The sequence below is a fragment of the Xyrauchen texanus genome, chromosome 12 (assembly GCF_025860055.1).
Source record: "Xyrauchen texanus isolate HMW12.3.18 chromosome 12, RBS_HiC_50CHRs, whole genome shotgun sequence".
Classification (NCBI taxonomy): Eukaryota; Metazoa; Chordata; class Actinopteri; order Cypriniformes; family Catostomidae; genus Xyrauchen; species Xyrauchen texanus.
In genome coordinates, this window is record NC_068287.1 from 22,191,850 (window position 1) to 22,210,464 (window position 18,615).

An 18,615-nucleotide genomic window follows, 5' to 3' on the forward strand; every position below is an offset into this window, starting at 1 on the left:
AGAACACATTAAATAAGAAATTAGAGGAAAAACAAGACAAAAACAACCTTTCAATTTGCACCAAACTAGTGAACTTCGCTATATACAAGGAGCGATCTCAAACTATATGCAGACAGCAAAATGTGTGGGTGTGTTTGTGGTGTGTTTGTGGGTGACCAAGAGTGTGTGTTAGATTGTTTGAGTGTGGGTCATGCGTTGAGCCACTGACCAAGATTGACGAGGAGAAATGTTGCTGAGGAGTGTCCTGGGTCCTCGGAGAAGCTCAAGAATGTAACTATACCCTTGCACTCGATTTTGGACTGCTAATGATGCAGCCGGTACTGAGCCGGTGTCAGTCAGTATGCACGGAAGAGTCAAGCCGGCAGGAAACACGATTCCCACACCACGTTAGTCCATAATTCTCACTCCTCTCCTTTGTAAGCCCTCTCACATGAACTGCGATGCACTTGTGACATAAGATCTTCCTCCAGTTGCAATCGACCTCGCCTTTATATCCCTTTCAACCATTTCCTTTTAATTGACACACTCCTCCTATTTTGTCAATTTATTGTTAAAAGGAATAGTGAAAGGAAATATTAAAGTGGCCGTACTGGATTTTCCGTACCGCCACAAACTCTAGAAAGTTTAACACAAATCTCATAAATGTTTGTTTCATAAAACGGCTTCAACAGTGATTGTCATGGATATAATTTGATGTTCCAACCTATTTTGAGAGTTTGGACATGATATTTATTTCCACCTGCTGCTGGAATCTCCAAACTGCAAATGCAGGAACTGAATTTAAACTTATTGTGAAAAAAGACGTGGTATTGAAACATCTTAGAGCATTGACCTGTTTCTCAGGAAATGTGCAAATTTCACTTTGCACCACTTCATTAACATACAGTACACCTACAGCTTGCGCGCATACAACCACAGATTACGGATGTAACCTCCCTTCCCTGATGGAGGGAACGAGACGTTGTGTCGAAGAAGCGACACTAGGGGTCTCTCTTGAGCGCTGAATATACCGCTGATCTATGAAAAAAGGCCAATGAGAAGTTGGCAGACAGAATTTGCATGTCCCGCCCCCGGACATACGGGTATAAAGGTGGGGAAATACGTCTGTTTCATTCGGGATTTTTCTGAGGAGCCGGAAATGGTCCGGCCACAACAGTGGCTCGGCTCAGCGACTTGACCGGGAGGACACAACGTCTCTTTCCCTCCATCAGGGAATGGAGGTTACATCCATAACCTAGACATTCACCGTCTGTTGCTCACTTTGACATTGTGTCGAAGAAGCAACACTACGGGTTCAATTTAAATCACGCCATGCACTGAGACGTGTATGTGTACTGCTGACACAGGAGCAGGCAGGTACTTGACGTGCCAAAACGAGGGAGGAGATGCTACAGACAGGGGGGCAGTGGGAACTGCCCAAGGGAGACGCGGGTCCGCTCATAAGGGGACCTTACCGCAGAAAATACACACAGTGGGGAAGTCCACGTAGGATCCCTGACCTGTGGAGCACCTATTCCAGTATAGGGTAGATCTGAGTACCCGCAGTGGATTGGGTCGGCAAATTCCTCCGCTGAATTGAGGACCCAGAGGGCTAGGTAGGAGTCATCCAGGGAGCCGAGTGATTGGGATCACCTGGGAGAAAAAGCGCATGGTTTTACCTCAACCACCCGGTCAGTCCGTCAGCATGTTACCGAGTCCTACTGGCTCGGACTTGAGAAAACACGGAACAAAACTGACTCTACCCTGAGATTGTAAAATCTCGCTAAGGTATTAGGTGTTGCCCAACCCGCTGCTCTGCATATGTCTGCCAGGGAGGTGCCTCTGAGCTCAGACCCGCATGGGGGGGGGGCACGGCCTGGGTGCGATAGGCCAATGAAATGGTGTGACAATTGCGCTTAGAATTAGCACTCTCACTAAAATTAGACATTGCGCAGGGTCAAGAAAATTGAGCCCAGAAAATTGTTCTGTCAAATCGGCTAACCAATCCCGCAATTGCTGTTGTCTTATTTTCTACCTACATGCACTGATTCTGCCTAAACTGGTTTTAGATGGTCTCCCAGCCTGATCATTTGGCTGGTTTTAGACTGGTTTTGGTCACATTTCAGCTGGTCTGTCCAGGAGACCATCTTAAACCAGCTATGACCAGGCTAGTTTGGGATTCAGCAGGTTTTTTTATTTGATGTGACATTACTACTCATCTCTGATTTTGGCAGTTATCTTAAAGCATTTGACAGTGAAAATGTTTTGCTAGACTGAAGGTCTGTGGAGCGAGCAGAACTGCGAGCAGATGATGTCATGTTTCTCACTCTCGGCTCTTTAAATTATGTCTCTTATGGTTTCCAGAAGCATATTAAAGAACAGTGTGATGCACTGATACACACACACATAGGCTAGAAGCCCACATAGATGCGCATACATCAAATAAAACGTCTCTGGGTTTCAAAAGCCATTCTGTCTTTTGACATTGTTAGCAGACTTGTTTTTGTAATTACAGACACATGGGATGAGTCTCCACTGTGTCAGAAAGAGGGGAGAGAGGAGGTGGGGTGGCAATCTCTTGTTTAGTTTAATTAAAAATGATGCTATTAACACCAGGGGAAACAAACAAGCTAGCAATCTGCCCCAGCCATAGTGTGTGTGTTTGTGTCTAATGGTGAGTGTGTGTGTATTCTGAACACCAAGGGCAAAACTATCTCACTGTTTTAGTATAATCAAGATTTCCAGGGCAGTGCTAAATAATGAACACTTCTCAAACATCAGATGTTTGTTCAAATGAAAAAAAAAAGATCAGTGTGTGTATGTCTCTGAGTGTATTTCTGTTTGTGTGACTCATCGATAATGGATTGTTAAAAAAAAGAGTTGTTTCACAGTCAGTTTGATGGCCCCTAAACGGTAATAGCAATTATACAGCGATGAAAGGTCTAACCACCTTTGGGTATTTTTTTATCTAGCAATCCTTTTGCTGCTTAGACTTGATTCAAGGACCTTCGAAATGACGTTCACTGATTGGTGATTAGCGCCAAAACAAGATTTTTTTTTAAAAGTTATTTTCAGACACAATAAAGAACAAACACCTATGTGTGGCAGGACGGAGGGCGGGGCCGGGTCGTGATTCTGCACACCCAGCCCCTAATCAGGCTAATCAAGCCTCAGAGAGGCATAAAGGCCAACTGGAGGCTGCAGTGGGACAGAGAGAGAGATTTACAGACAGCTGTCTGACACCTGTTTGTGTGTGTTTGTCTTTTAGGTTGAGTTTTATATTAAACTTTAAAATGTATATTGTCAAGCCAGTTCTCGCCCCCTCTTTTCCATTAATCCCTTTACACTGGTGCCAAAACCCGGGAAGGAGGAGGGATGCGCCGTAGTGGAGTTCTCGCCGCTACCATCCTCCCAAAAGGAGCAGCCACGGCCATCCGCCAGAGGACGGAGGAGCCCGGCCACCCGGAAATGGAGGAACGGCTACCGACCTCGTGGGGTGGAGGGGTTCCCAACCAACCGCCTGGAGCGGTTAGAGGCGTGGCTATCGTCCGCTAGAGGAGTGGCCGAGGACCAAGCTACAGCGTATCAGAGTACCAGCGAGTAAGTGTTTTTTTCTCCTCTTTCTCTCCCGCTGCCACTACGCATTGGCCTTTCCCTCTCTTTTATATATTACTTTTAATTTTAGGGGGTACTGCACTGTTACAGGGAGTACCCCTGTGTTTTTAATTATTGTTGTTTCCGTCCCCCTGTCCCATCCCAGATTCAGGAAGGCGGGGATGAACTGCTGCCAGACGGGGTGGAAGGTGGTATCCCCGGCCTGAGACAACGAGGGAGGAATGTGGCAGGATGGATCGTGATTCCACACACCCGGCCCCTAATGAGGCTAATCAAGCCTCAGAGAGGGTTAAAGGCCGACTGGTGACTGCAGTGGGACAGAGAGAAAGATTTCCGACACCTGTTTGTCATTTAGGTTGAGTTTTATATTAAACTAAAATGTATTTGTCAAGCCGGTTCTCGCCTCCTATTTGACGTAAAACTCTGGCTTGGCGGCCATGACATGAAACTCTGGCTTGGCAGCCATGACGTCAAAGTATGGCTCGGCGGCCATGAAGTGAAATTCTGGCTCAGCAGCCTTGACGTGAAACTCTGGCTCAGCGGCAGCCATGACGAGGAACTCTGGCTCGGCGGCGGCCATGACGTGGAACTGTGGCTCGCGGGCGGCCATGACGTGGAACTCTGGCTCGCGGGCGGCCATGATGTGGAACTCTGGCTCGGCGGTGGCCATTTCGTGGAACTCTGACTCTGTATCCGCCTCCCCCACAGTGAACATGGAACCAATGATCTGCAGGGCTAGGTTGATATATTGGGCCAGATTGAGGGGACTGCGACCGCCGGGCATCAAGGAGGAGATGGGCTCATTAAGAAAAATGTCTTTGAGGGCGACCTCATTAAAGCCCACCTTGCTGGCCAGATCGCAGAAATCCTCCACGTAATCCTCCAGGGTACAATACCCCTGCTGTAGGCTGAGGAGCTTAACTGCTGGGTTCATTGTTGTCGGTCAAGCATTCTGTAACGTTTCTGGCATGGATGAAGACAATGACATGAAGTGTAGAACCCAAGTGCAGTTTATTTTTCCAAAAGTGATAACAAGTAATATAAAACATGAACTAAACAAAACATTAACATCAACAATGAGCATCAACTTGACTTGACTTGGCTATGACTTGGCTATGACTAGAATGAAACAACAGTGTTACATTAACAATACTCGACAAAGACAAAGGCAAACAGTAGGGCTATAAGTACTCTGACAAGGGCAACAAGTTAACAAGACCACCAATGAAAATACCAGACTGATAACAATAAAACAAGACAATGAAACATGAAACAATAACAAGACAAGGCTAATAAACAAAGGAACCAATGAGAACAAAACACATGAAACATGGCAGGAACAGGATAATCACATGACTAGACAAAGAAGTGAACAATTTCCAAAATAAAGGACCTGAAGACAAGGAATCAAGACATGAATAATCTGACCGGTGGCACCTTTTCCCAGAGGATGGATTTTTACATATGACCTAGAATTGGTCAATTTGTTATTTTGTTTTATTTATTTTTTAGTTAATCTCCGTAAATCCAATAGACTGATTCACTCTGTTCATCCTGAATTGCTCATTACACTTCATTTGAAGTGCTTTTGGCTTGATTAAATAATTCCTATCTTATGATTATTAAATGTGCAACATTTTCAATACTAATAGACTTCATTATTTTTCATACTTTCTTTTTGTGTTGGCTAAAGCAAAACTTTTCTCACTTTTTGCATTTAAAGCAAAAAGGGAAAGATAATTTTGTTTAAAGTTGGAGTGTGTCATTTTTTCAATATTAAAATACTTTCTATCTCCTATACTAACTCTGTAAAATGTAATAATTATATGCAATAATTCAATTATATGCAATAATTTTCCAGCAAGATAATACATTTATGACCATCATGGAGTTACTTCGGCTACATGGACAATATTTGTTGTGGTGGGATATTACACAATTAAAAAAATATTCTTGATGAGCAACCAGTGGATTTTGTGAATGTTCACACTGATTAACTAATAAAGTGCATCTGATGTTTAGTTCTGCCTCTCAAGTCTGTTTGAAATGCTGCTTAATGGGCATTTTGCCAAACATTATTACATAACTCGGGTCTTTAATGACCCAGTTCAAATATCTATCACAAATGGATCTACAATATTCACAGATATTGTAACATTTGCAAAGCATTTTAAGACAAATAGAATAGAATACTTTGTTATATTTTGGTCTTTTATTTTTTTATATATATCAAAGAGATGATGCAACAAATGATAGAACTGGATTAATTACTTAATTGCTGAAATTTTATGAGACTAAAACTGGCTGTCAAACGCATATTGAGCTGCTCTTAACACATAAGCTACACATGTATTTTCTCAAGCACTATTGGAGTCTAAATAGATTAAATTACATAATATTAGTAGTTCATCCAATGTACAATAGTCAGTGCATTTGTTTGCTATAGTTTACTTTATGTTGCTTCTTCGTCAAATAGCAATGTCAAATGCAAATCAAGTCAATGACTGAAACAACAGTGCAGCCTTGAGATAGAACTAATGTGTGTAATATGTATATGTAATATGTATGTGTACATGCATTTGGGATACTGATAATTCACCACCATTGTGCTGAAAATTGACATGATATAGTTAGTCATTGTATGAATATGGCACTCATTTGTCTTTGTTACGACCCTCCCCTGTTTATCGTTGTCTAGGGAGTAGGGAGAGAAACATTGTCCCACCCAAAGTACAAAACACACCGTTTATACACTGGGAGAGGGTAAATGAGGCAGACGGAAACAGTGTAGTAAAATATATATATACACAGATTTATTTACAATACCAACCATATATCGTTTACAATACTAAACAATCAAAAGCTATTTCACTAGTATTTACACAATGCACTTTAAACTGCAGATGGGGAGGAAAAGGAACCAAAGGAGCCAAAATCAAAGAAATTAATAAAAAACAAAAACATCCAATCTTCCTAATCTTTTGATTAAGTAAGTCTACCTAAAAAAAGAAAATGTAGGAAAAATAAACCTTCAATGTCCGTGACGTCGTATCTATACTATACTAACTAACCCAAAACAAAAATACAGCGGGTGGTGCTTGCCCCTGACCTAGTGTGATTATAAATCAAGTCATTCTAAGTGTGCAAAATGTATATCACATGACATAACTTACCTATTCCTTTTCTCCGGCCTGCACAAGTACATCGGAATTATCCAAAAACCGGCTTCCAGTTATGGGCATAGGCATCATGGTGACGTCGTCAAGTCTGATGATTGGCAGCAGAGTAAACCAACCAAATGTTAAACCTGCGAAAAGTGAAAGACAGAAACCGAGAGGAAAGGGAGAGAGAAAAAAAAACTCCAAAAGGAACCCATTAACGTCACATAGGGACGTAACAATCTTGAAATAAGTAAAGAAATATCCTGAGATATTACAATGAAATAGATATGAATTATTCATAAAAATATAATTCATAGAAGTGCAAATATACACTCACTAAGCACTTTATTGGGAACACTTGTCCTAATAAAGTGCCCGACGTGGTCATCTGCTGTTGTAGTCCATCCGTCTCAAGGTTCGACATGTGTGCATTCTGAGATGTTATTCTGCTCACTGCAATTGTATAGAGTGGTTATCTGAGTTACCGTAGTCTTTCTGTCAGCTCAAACCATTCTGGCCATTCTCTGTTGACCTCTCTCATCAACAAGGTGTTTCCGTTCATAGAACTGCCACTCACTGAATGTTTTTTGTTTTTGGCACAATTCTGAGTAAATTTGAGAGACTGTTGTGTGTGGAAATCCCAGGAGATCAGCAGTTACTTAAACAGTCAAACCAGTCCATCTGGTACCAACAATCATGCCACAGTCAAAATCACTGTGATTAAAATTTTGACCATTAACTATTTTATGCATTGCACTGCTGCCACAAGATTGGCTGATTAGGTAATTGCATAAGTAGGTGTACATGTTTTCCTAATAAAATGCTCAGTAAGTGTACATTGCAATATATATTGCAATGTACATATATATTATATATATTATATATATATATATATATATATATATATATTTTTTTTTTTTTTTTTTTTTTTGCAATTTTGTCTCTTTTTTCTTACACTATTCATGAGAAAGTTTGAGGAATAATAAAGAGATGGGGGCATATGCTATATTTGTAGGTTTATGATATGTAGGTTTAATGCTATTTTTAGTGTCTATGCACATGTGTTTGTATTTGATACACATATTTATTGGTTCAACAGGTTGGACTTTATTTGTCATTCAGCACTGAAATTATAAATAGAAATGGGTGGATATTCATGAGTGAATAATTTCAACTAAACTGACTCATTTAAATAGAATTGGCCTAAAATAATTTTAGATTACATACAATTTTATGCTTTATTTGCATTGTTAATGAATGAAAACAAAATACATTTTACTTTCTGTGTGACTGTTTCTCATTTGTGTTTGTATTAGTGAATTTGTTGGAGTGTGTCTTCGTTTGTAAATGTGTGTATGTGTGTTTAAGTGTATTAGTTACATGCAGTTGAGTTCTGTTTTTTGGAAGCAAATATCATTATGCATCATCATGCAGCTCTCTCTTTTTTATTCATCCCTGCCTCTCTCCTCTGCCTCATCATTCCTCTCTCCTCTCTCTCCTCTCCATATTCTGCTGATGGGCTCCCAAGCAAGCAGAAGGCAGACTGTCTCCCTAATGGCAGCATGTGTGTGTGAGCGTGTGTGTGTGTATGTGTGTGTGTGTGAGCATGCGTGTGTGTGAGCGTGTGTTTCAATTCAATCATCATAGCCTTTGTTTTTGTTTGTCTCACAAAATGCCTGTGACAACCAGGGGTGTAAAGTAACAATAGTGTGTAAAAATATTCACAATACAGTAATTAAGTAGTTTTTCCCAGGAATTGTACTTTTTTAAGTAGTTTAAAAATGGTACATTTTACTTTTACTTGAGTACATTTTAAGTGCTGTAACTGTACTTTAAATGTATAATTTTCACACCATCTGTGTTCGCTACTTCACTGACCTGATTTTATTTTTATCTAACAACATGATTGGCTAGGGAGAGTCTCGTGACTCCCATCAAATTAAATCACACGTAAAAATCTTGAATGGCAGCTGAAAATTGGCGCTAACTGTTACGGATATGGAGGATGCATCAAACACATTTCAACACCTGAACTTCACAGCATCAACTGAAAGGGTTTTTTGCAGTGAAAAAGTCCAATTGTTGATCGTGTCATGTGAGTTTAACTTGCTCAAGCCAGATATCAGCATTAATCCTGCCTCTAATTTGAAGAAACATATTGAGGTAAATTTCATATTTCTGCTTACTAGATTCTGTATGTCTATAATTTAGCCTCTAAATTATCTATCTATCATTGAGATTATTGGGTTGATGCGAGAGATTAATGCAACGTTATCAATAGGGCTGGGAGATAAAGCAATCTTGATGTTATCTGAAAAAAAGAGAGATGTCCTCAATTTCGATGATAAACTTATGAGTAATTTTCTATACTTAGCCTATGTTCTACATATAGAACAAGTGTATTCATTGCATCAATCACGATAGCAAGACCACCACTGGTTGGTTGATCTAGATAAAATATAAAAGATTGACTTTTTATTTCCTTACGACTGTAGCTGCGCACTGTTTGATTGACAGAGGGCTAATGTTTGCGTGCTAATGCGAGAATGTGCCTAAATGGTCAAATACACTTCATAATTATGCCAATGCCTGTCTTGATGAGGCATTGATGAGGGTAGGGGTTGCCCCCTTCCTTTTCTGTATATTGCAGCACAGTTTATCGGCCCATTTGGCATAACAAGGTGGGCCGTTTTAGCTTATCGCCACCTGTTCAGCCCCGTTTTGCAAACTACAGCCTGCAGGTCGATTTATCATGAACGTTTTTTTATTAGACCATACATTTATCTGACTTCGGGACCTATCGCACATCCACAAGCTTTTAATACTCTCAGGGTTGTCAGAAATTTATGCTTGTACAAATTGGAAATATTTCGCCTTATATCATACTTAATTTATGCAATCTTGCAATCATACATGCGAGTGCACACACTTTCTCTTCACAAAAAACAAACAAACAACAACTTAGCTTTCAATAGTTCACGGAGAGGACACATGAGTAAAACCAAGTGAGAAAGGAATACATTTTTTCTTTGTGTTATTTGTAAAATGCTGAAGTCCCTCACACCTGTATGTGAATATTACTATGGCAGTAATCATTTATCTGTGTCATGCAGCCTTTTTTATTCAGTGGTGTGCTGAATGGGGTGCCAAACATTGACAAGACCCACATCATTACACATGAGCATGTGAACAGGTTGATAATGTTTTCAGAATAAAACAAGTAAACAGGTCCACTTTGCAGTCAACATTATAATAAGCTTTTAGAATCTCTTTCCTGAATATTTTATTTTACTTTAAAACCAGAATCCTGATATAGTGTCAAATTGAATACTAATTTACCATTGCATTGAAATATGGTAAAAATCAATTATTAATTTTATTCAGCCTTTATTCAGTTTTACCAACACATGATAGAAAGTATAGCAGCAAAAGTTCAAGCAATTGCAGAATGGTCCCATCAGTATACGCTTCAGAAAAATGTGCATCATTCATTGAGTGCATGTTTACGCTTAAAAGATAAAACTATGCAAAACGTTTTATCTTCTCTCTTCCATGTTCTACTTAATGGCTGATGTGGCCCCAATACCAAAATAATTGCACACCCCTGCTAAATTGAATATGTAAAATGAATACTGTAAATTGGCAAGCAGATTTTCCTGAATACCTGCAAACACAAAAATCCTTACATTTTGTGAATGCACAAAATGCTGCATCAAAACTTATAAACGTATGATTTTGCAACTCAGTATGTCCTAATCTCCAGGCACAGGACAATGTGCTACTTAAAGAAATATTTCCCAAAAAAGGAAAATTCTCTCATAATTTTTAGAAGAATATTTCATCTCTGTAGGTCCATTCAATGTAAGTGAATGATGCCAAAATGTTGACACTCCAAAAAGCACATAAAGGCAGCATAAAAGTAATCCATACGACTTTAGTGGTTTAATCTAAGACTTCTGAAGTGATATGACAGGTGTGAGTGAGACACCAAATTCTTCTCCCTGCCCAGTAGATGGTGATATGCATGAAGAATGTGAATCGCCAAAAACACAAGAAGAAAGTGAAAGTTAAAGTGGAGATTGACTGAGCAGGGAGGAGAATTAATAGGAAAAAAGGAATAAAATATTGATCTGTTTCTCACCACGTCTATCATATCTCTTCTGAAGACATGGATTAAACCACTGGAGTCACATGGATTAGACTACTTTTATGCTGACTTATGTGATTTTTGGTGCTTCAAAATGTTGCCACCCATTCACTTTCATTGTATGAACCAAAAGAGCTGAGATATTATTTTTAAAACCTTAATTTGTGTTCTGCTGAAGACAGAAAGTCATACATTTCTGGGATGGCATGAGTGTGAGTAAATGATGAGAGAATTACAATTTTAGTGTGAATTATTCCTTTAATATGTGGCCCCTGTACCAAACAACTGCTCTACCGCATCTATTGTGCGGGACATGACCCACCAAGTGACCCTGCTTTTTTAATGCATTTTGTTTTTTTGTTGGATTCCTTGCATTGTTTTGGACATGATTTATGAACGACAATAACTCTTTAAGTTGGCATTAAGGGAAATTTAGATCCTACACATAAACTGTTTTTAATGTAATTGCATCAAAATATTGAATATAACTTTCATCATTTCATTTCTGTAGTCATGTCGCCCTTTTATTCAATTTTTTGTGTGTTTACAGTATCATAAATAAGTGATGTATTTTAAAAGCTTTAAAGACTTTTAAATCAATATTGGACTTGTGTGACATTTTGTCCATGTCTAATAGCTTTGAAGCCATCTATATACTAGTGTACACTTAAAAGGTGACAAAATTAACTTTTAATAGTTATGCATATTTCAAATGTATTATGTCCCTTCCAGGAAAACAGACCAAAGATATTGATTACTCATTTCACAAAAATATGCAAACGTTCTCTAGAATGAGAATGTCCCTCACCCATTACCAGATAATTCTGACTAGCAGCTAATCTTGTTTCACATCTGTGATTTATACTCAAGACTATTAGCTTTTTGAAATAAAAAATAAAAATAACAAGCCCATTGATATGAGCTGTCCCAACTTTCAGCTGGAAAATTGTCAGAAAGGAAACTAACCTACATTCATCAAGCCATTTCATGGGGTCTTAAACAAACATTACGCTTTCTTACAAAAACATTTTTATGTTAACATGTCACTGTTGCCAAAAAGATGCATTAAAACATTGCATTTTTGCATGCATCTTTAACTATGCTTTAATTAGGAACTGTCAAAAATATAGTTATTTTCTCATCTCTAGAATTTTAGACCCTGTGATAAAAATGCTAATTGATTTTAAATGAATTTCCCATAATAGAAATGTTGTGCTGCACACTCACACTCATTGTTTAGATTAATTCGGCACTAATATTGCCTGTGTATGCACTAATTCTGCACAAATCTTTATAACAATGGAGTAAAATGGCTTTAGTGTTTCGTTTGTTAGTTCTTATTTTCTCTTTCTCTCTCCCTCTCTCTTGCATGCCAGACATCATTGTTCTCTTGTACTTTTTTAAAAGGTCTTGCTAACAAGTTCCTAGGCCATTATTTTGCATTGATTTTGCTTGTCAGAGTAATTATTCCTCAGCTTCTGTGATGGATGGAGGAAAACAACCCGTCTACACTTCCGGCGTTCTGTGCTCTCTCTCTCTCTCTCTCTCTCTCTCTCTCTCTCTCTCTCTCTCTCTCTCTCTCTCTCTCTCTCTCTCTCTCTCTCTCTCTCTCTCTCTCTCTCTCTCTCTCTCTCTCTCTCTCTCCCTCTCTCTCTCTCTCTCTCTCTCTCTCTGCCCTCTGTCTCACTGCCTGCGTTATTTACCTGCTTTAGCGTGTCAGGCCTTTGAACTGATATGCTTTCATGCGCATGTCAAATCAATGCCCTCTCTTTCCTTGGAAGACACTTTTTCCACCAGATTAAACTGAAAACAATTATTTTGCTTTAACATTTTTATCTTGATTAAGGGAATGAGATAGAAGTGGGTAAATTAAGTAAAAGGTTACACAGCCTTACTTTACCAGTTGTTTAATGCAGCTCTGAGCAACAATACATGTGACTGTGTTCTTTATCCTACACATAAATATAAATCCTAAATATAAATTTACTGTAGTTTTGCACAGTAACCATCGTTTAAAATAATAGTTCACCCAACAATTAAAATTATGTAATTAGTTTCTTACCCTAATATTGTTCAAAAGCTGTATGACTTTTTTTTCTTATGCGTAACATAAATGCATATGCATTAATTCCCCACTCCATCTTTTCAATGTGATGGCAGTCGATAGTGACTCACTTTAAAGATTAAAAAAGGACCCAAAAGTATCATCTAAGTACTCTGTGCGACTTTTGCATCATATTTAAAGTTTTTTAAAGAATTACTATAGGTTTTGGTGAAAAACAACCAGAAATTTTAGCTTTTTTTGAGTGAAAATCTGGATGGACCAGAATATTTCTTAAAATGTTTCACTTTGTGTTCCGCATAATACAGAACGGTTTGGGGCGACATGATTGAATTATGAGAGAATTACTCTTACAATGGTATTTGTACAATTTACTATGCATGTCAATGTTATAAAACTTTCCTGATGCCTCCTCATTACTATGATTTAATATCAATTGTTGTAATGAAAGAAGACATAGATTCCATTACTCCCCTAATAGAATTTTACTATGAGTTATGAATATATATAAACAATTTCACCAAAATACAGTAGTTACTACAGTACAGTTAAGCACCTTTTCCACCATCGGCCTTTTCCACCATACTGTTTCAGTTATATCTGTGTTTGGCAAAACAGTGAGATTTGTATGGTTAGTTTGCCATTGTGAACACGCCATAAGTTCAGCAACTTCATTCGGTCTTTTGTCAGTGATGTAGCAGGTCACGTGCAAGTGCGTGTACAGCCTATGAGCGATGTGGTGTTGTGGCCTATGGAACTGTGTGTGTGTGTGTGTGTGTGTGTGTGTGTGTGTGTGTGTGTGAGCGTGTATTTATCACTTTGTGGGGACCAAATGTCCCCATAAGGATAGTAAAACCTGAAATTTTTGACCTTGTGGGGACATTTTGTCGGTCCCCATGAGGAAAACAGCTTATAAATCATACTAAATTATGTTTTTTGAAAATGTAAAAATGCAGAAAGTTTTCTGTGAGGGTTAGGTTTAGGGGTAGGGTTAGGTTTAGGGGATAGAATATAAAGTTTGTACAGTATAAAAACCATTATGTCTATGGAAAGTCCCCATAAAACATGGAAACACAACATGTGTGTGTGTGTGTGTGTGTGTGTGTGTGTGTGTGTGTGTGTGTTTGATTTGAGGGTCTTGCCAATGGGTGCCAAATTGGGTAGAACTGGCACTGGCGATGGCATGAGAGGTTAACATTGGAGTGAGTGCGCTATGGAGGATTGCACTTTTTAGGACTGCTTTCCCCCCTGGTTTCAACGTGCTCAGAACCATATGGCCCAATGGTGGAAAAGAAGCTATAGTGTTACTAGAGTAAAATCATGCAACATTTTTGTAAGTGTTGATATCACTTAGCAAAAGCAGTTGATCTTCAAACAAAACACCAATAAACAGCTCTAACACAGAGATATTTTGTTGCCTAGTCTGTTAAACTGAATTGATTTTGTCCTCCCATTTAACGTTCATGCAGCTTATCGCTAATGCTTACACAATTTAGTCAGATTGTTAGGGTATATTAGTGGTTAAAACTCCCTAGAGCAAGTATCGTGGCAAGTGTGTATCAGTTGCATCTGTCCTTCAACAGGCCACTCTCAAAAATGTAATGCTACTTCTCAGGAGAGTGTGCACTATTAAAGTATTCAATGCAAACAACATTAACAACAAGGTCATTCTATTTAGCCGCTCCCCGGGAGCTCTGCTACTGTCTGTTACTGCAGTACAACCCTGAAGTTTATTTAAAGCACATCAACAATGCTTAATTAAATACCTGCTGCTTTCAGATACAATAGTTTAAATAATTTATGTATAATTAATTGAGTGGTAATTATGTTTTTTGCCGCAAGCTCAAATGGGCAAACGGAGAGACCATGGAGACAGTCCAGTCAGTCAGAAAAGTGATTCAAATCACACTAGACTAATGTTTAAATTAGTCAGATCAACTCTAGTAGGAGTGAAAACTTTTATGGTCACATGTTTTCCATAGTAGTATATACCAATATTGTCAGCCCTCTGCTCGATATCTCCTCAAAAGTCGCCACCCTCCCCATTTCCGCACACAATGAGGAAGCCCCATCTGACTTCCATCCCCTTAAAATAATCTGCCTGCCATTCATAATACTGGTCAGGACCCAATTATTTATGTGTTTGTCCCCCAAATTTGAGAGCCCAAAACATCACATATGACACTCAACCTTCAACCAAAACTCTTGGATCTTATCACACCCCCAAAAGACATGGGTTGTGTCTCCATCTTCTGATTGGCATCGCCAGCAGGTGTGTGTCTTTAAGAACAAGCCAATACAATTTAGAGGGGATCCGATTGAATCTATGTAAACATTGCGTAAGGTGAACCCTTGCATTTCTAGTTATAGACTTGATGTTTTTTACAATCCTAGCCCACACTCCCTCCTCCAATACAAGTTGAAATCTTTCTCCCATAATCGCTTGAGAAGTTGAAGTTCCATCCCAAAGACTCTGAATTAGCAGGGAGTAATACACTGATGCCTCGTGACTTTTTCCAAAAGCAGTAATCACCACTCCAGAGTATCTCCAGCTTTAGGGGGGTGTATGCTACTCCTAAAAACAAGATATAAATACCTGAAGAATTGAGATCAGGGAATCCCAAAATGTTGAACAACATTTTTTTTAAATCTCAATACTCCAATCTCATATAGGTCACCGAGTGTAGTAACCCCCTCACAATCCACTCTAACCAGCAGAATGGGGACTTATTAATACATAATTTAGGGTTCAGCCTTAAACTCGAAGAAACATTTAAATAAATATCAGAATGAAACACTCTAGACACTTTTGTCCACACCGTGTGCAAATGTGAGATAATGGGGTGTAACATAACTTCTCCGGTTAGTTTGATAGAAAGGCTTTGCAATGGCGAAATAGCAGTAAGAAATTCCTGTTCAATTCAAAACCAGGGAGGGGCTCTCTCAGGTGGAAGTGACCAATGAGCCAAATGTCAGAGAACGAATGCATATTAATAAAACAAAATCTTGGGTAGGCCCAGCCCACCTTTGTCAGTTGTCCTATGTAACTTACTGAAATATAATCATATACATTTACCATTCCGAATGAAGGACTTTGCTATGCTATAAAATTGCTTGAAATAAGAGAGGGGGACATTTACAGGGAGAGATTGTAGCAGGTAGATACATTTTGGAATACAATTTATTTTAATAACATTAACCTTCTGTAAAGGGAGTTCAATGGGAAGGAGGAGGCGAGAACCGGCTTGGCAACATAAATAATATTTTTAATGATAAACGTAAAAAGACAAAACACACACACATGTCTGTAAAATCTCTCTCTCCTCGCACCACCGTCTGTCATCGGTCTTTATCCCTCTCGGAGGCTTAATTGGCCTGATAAGGGACCGGGTCTGTATAAACACAACTCGGCCCCGCCCTCCGCCCTTTCACATTCCTCCCTCGTTCTCTCAGGCTGGGGAGACCCCGGACTGACGTACAACCCCCCTTCCCCTGGGGGAGGGCGTGCTTAAAGCCTGGACTGCCGGCAGGTCATCCCCATCTACCTGGACGAGGGAGGGGACAAGGGGAGGGAAACAGCAATAATTAAAATGGGGGGGTACTTCCTGTAACAGTGTAGGACCCCCCACCCCCCAAAAAAACAATTTAAACGAGAGGGAAAAGGTCAACGCAGAGCGGCAGTGAGAGGGAGAGAGGAGAGATGAAGAAAAAAAAAGGATTCAGTCAGTTTTGATTCACAGTTATAGAACTGTTAGGAAATAGTGGGAATTGCAGAAGAGCTGTAAGTCTTTGGAAATAATTCACCATAAATTACCTGCAATTTAAAAATGGCAAATGTGTTTTTGGCAAGAGATGAATTTGGTTAGTAAAAAATTATAATTTATGAATGCAGTGCAGTAACTTTATTTAAATTCTGTTATGTTCTGTGTATTTGTATTCTGGGTTTTTTAATGGAGTATTCCAGTCACCCGGGGCGAGTGTTTATCTAGCTAAAACTTGCAGTTACTTCATAAACATTTTATCAGTGAAATTGCTCCACACAAACAACCAGGAACAAATACCTAATTTTCTGAACTTGCTACCTGCCAAAAACTTGTCTGACTACCCCACACATACACACTCATATACATTCAAACATATACACAATTCAATTTAGATATATTGTTTGTATTGTTTGAATCTTGTTCAAATATTGTATAACAATTCCATTTAGATTTACAAGTTTGAACCTGTTAATACACAAAAGAGAAAATAGTTGACGGGCAGTTGCTAAAATTAAGAATTAAAATTGTAATGTGTTGAATGTGTGGATGTGGGCGCTCGTGTGTGTATTTGTGTATTCAGGGGCTTAATGAGACTTAAAGTGTGACTTATACATTCTTGACAGAAGATGCTTTGCAAGGGTTGTTTATTAGAACCTTCCAAACCTTTTTTTTTTCTCACATGTTAGAGGTTGTTTACATAAAGATTCTGTTTGCACAGAAATTACAGCAGCAATGTGAGATTCTTGTCAGAAGCAGCTTTTCTGTATTTTGTGAACAACAGCCAGAGGTATCAGGCCTCAATGTAGGATTTAATTTTTATTTTGTATCATTGATTGGGAAATGTTCCTTATTCCTTTGTATAATACAAAAGAGATGATTTGGGAATCAATTCTTGCCAGCAGCAGCAAAAGCAATTATCATGTATGTATGAGAGAGAGGGAGAAAAAAAGAGAAAGGGAGTAGGTAGAGAGAATGGCAAGATTAACTGTTCAATGTTTTGTTTGTTTTTTTCAGCTAATGTTGGGGCCTGCTTTCCAAAGCAAGGTAACCACACCCTGCCACTCCCATTTCCCTTCATATCAGCCTGCCCAATCAGAGCCTCGCTCTGGCCTGTCATTTTGTTTCACCGGTCTTTGCCGTCACATGTATGTCAAAGTCCCGTCTCTGCATACTGCACAACGAATGGTGAAGTCTCTGTCAGTGTCAGAAATTAACCAAATTTAAAGGGACAATATTTAGCCCCAGGAATTGATTGCATTTTTTTTCTAACCATTTTAAAACAAATTGTTCATATATGTGAAATACTTCAATTGACTGAAAAAACTCATTCTCAATTTTACAATGATATTTTTCTATAAAATAAAAGTCAGAAATGTTCTCACTTATAGCTACGTAAGTTTGATTTTATGCATTGTTCCAATCCAAAACGTGTCAGTACGCAATTCATAACTCAAAGCAAGAAGGAGTTGCATTCTCAACATTTCCGCAAGGGGCTTAAAGCGGACATTAGTGTGAACTGTCCACTTGTGCTGTGAGTTTTCTATTTCAAGTCAACTATTGTCATAGTGGTGCAACAATCTGAAGAGTATATTGCTGAGCAAGTAAGGTGAAGTCAATATATTCAAAACAACTTGACTGAATAATAACAAACCCGGTTTAATGGCACAGACTCTATCTGTAACTCAAAGGTAACTCTATTGCCCCCTTAATTATTGAGGTTTGTTACCACCACAGTAAGCAAGAATGCACATGAAGCTTGTTCAACGAGAAGAATATAGCTGCAAGCAGTGCTCCAAAAAGGGGCAGGAGCACCAAACTTCCTGCAAAAGATGTAGAGAGCACCTAACCTAACCCTTTCCCTAAACCTAACCTTGTGTGAAAGTGATG

The 18,615-nt window shown here is 38.9% G+C and overlaps 1 protein-coding gene across 3 annotated transcripts in view; it reads left to right on the forward strand.

Annotated features, from left to right (window-relative positions):
* The window catches only part of LOC127653334 (SRC kinase signaling inhibitor 1-like), a 191,864-nt gene that overhangs the window by 81,128 nt on the left and 92,121 nt on the right, over nucleotides 1–18,615 (forward strand). For all 3 annotated transcript variants that reach the window (XR_007971792.1, XM_052139985.1, XM_052139986.1), the window contains exon 2: nucleotides 17,743–17,772. Coding sequence is in view for 2 of the 3 variants with exons in the window: in XM_052139985.1 (XP_051995945.1) it covers nucleotides 17,743–17,772 (30 nt within the window). In the remaining variant the exon portion in view is untranslated. The remainder of the gene's footprint in view (nucleotides 1–17,742; nucleotides 17,773–18,615) is intronic.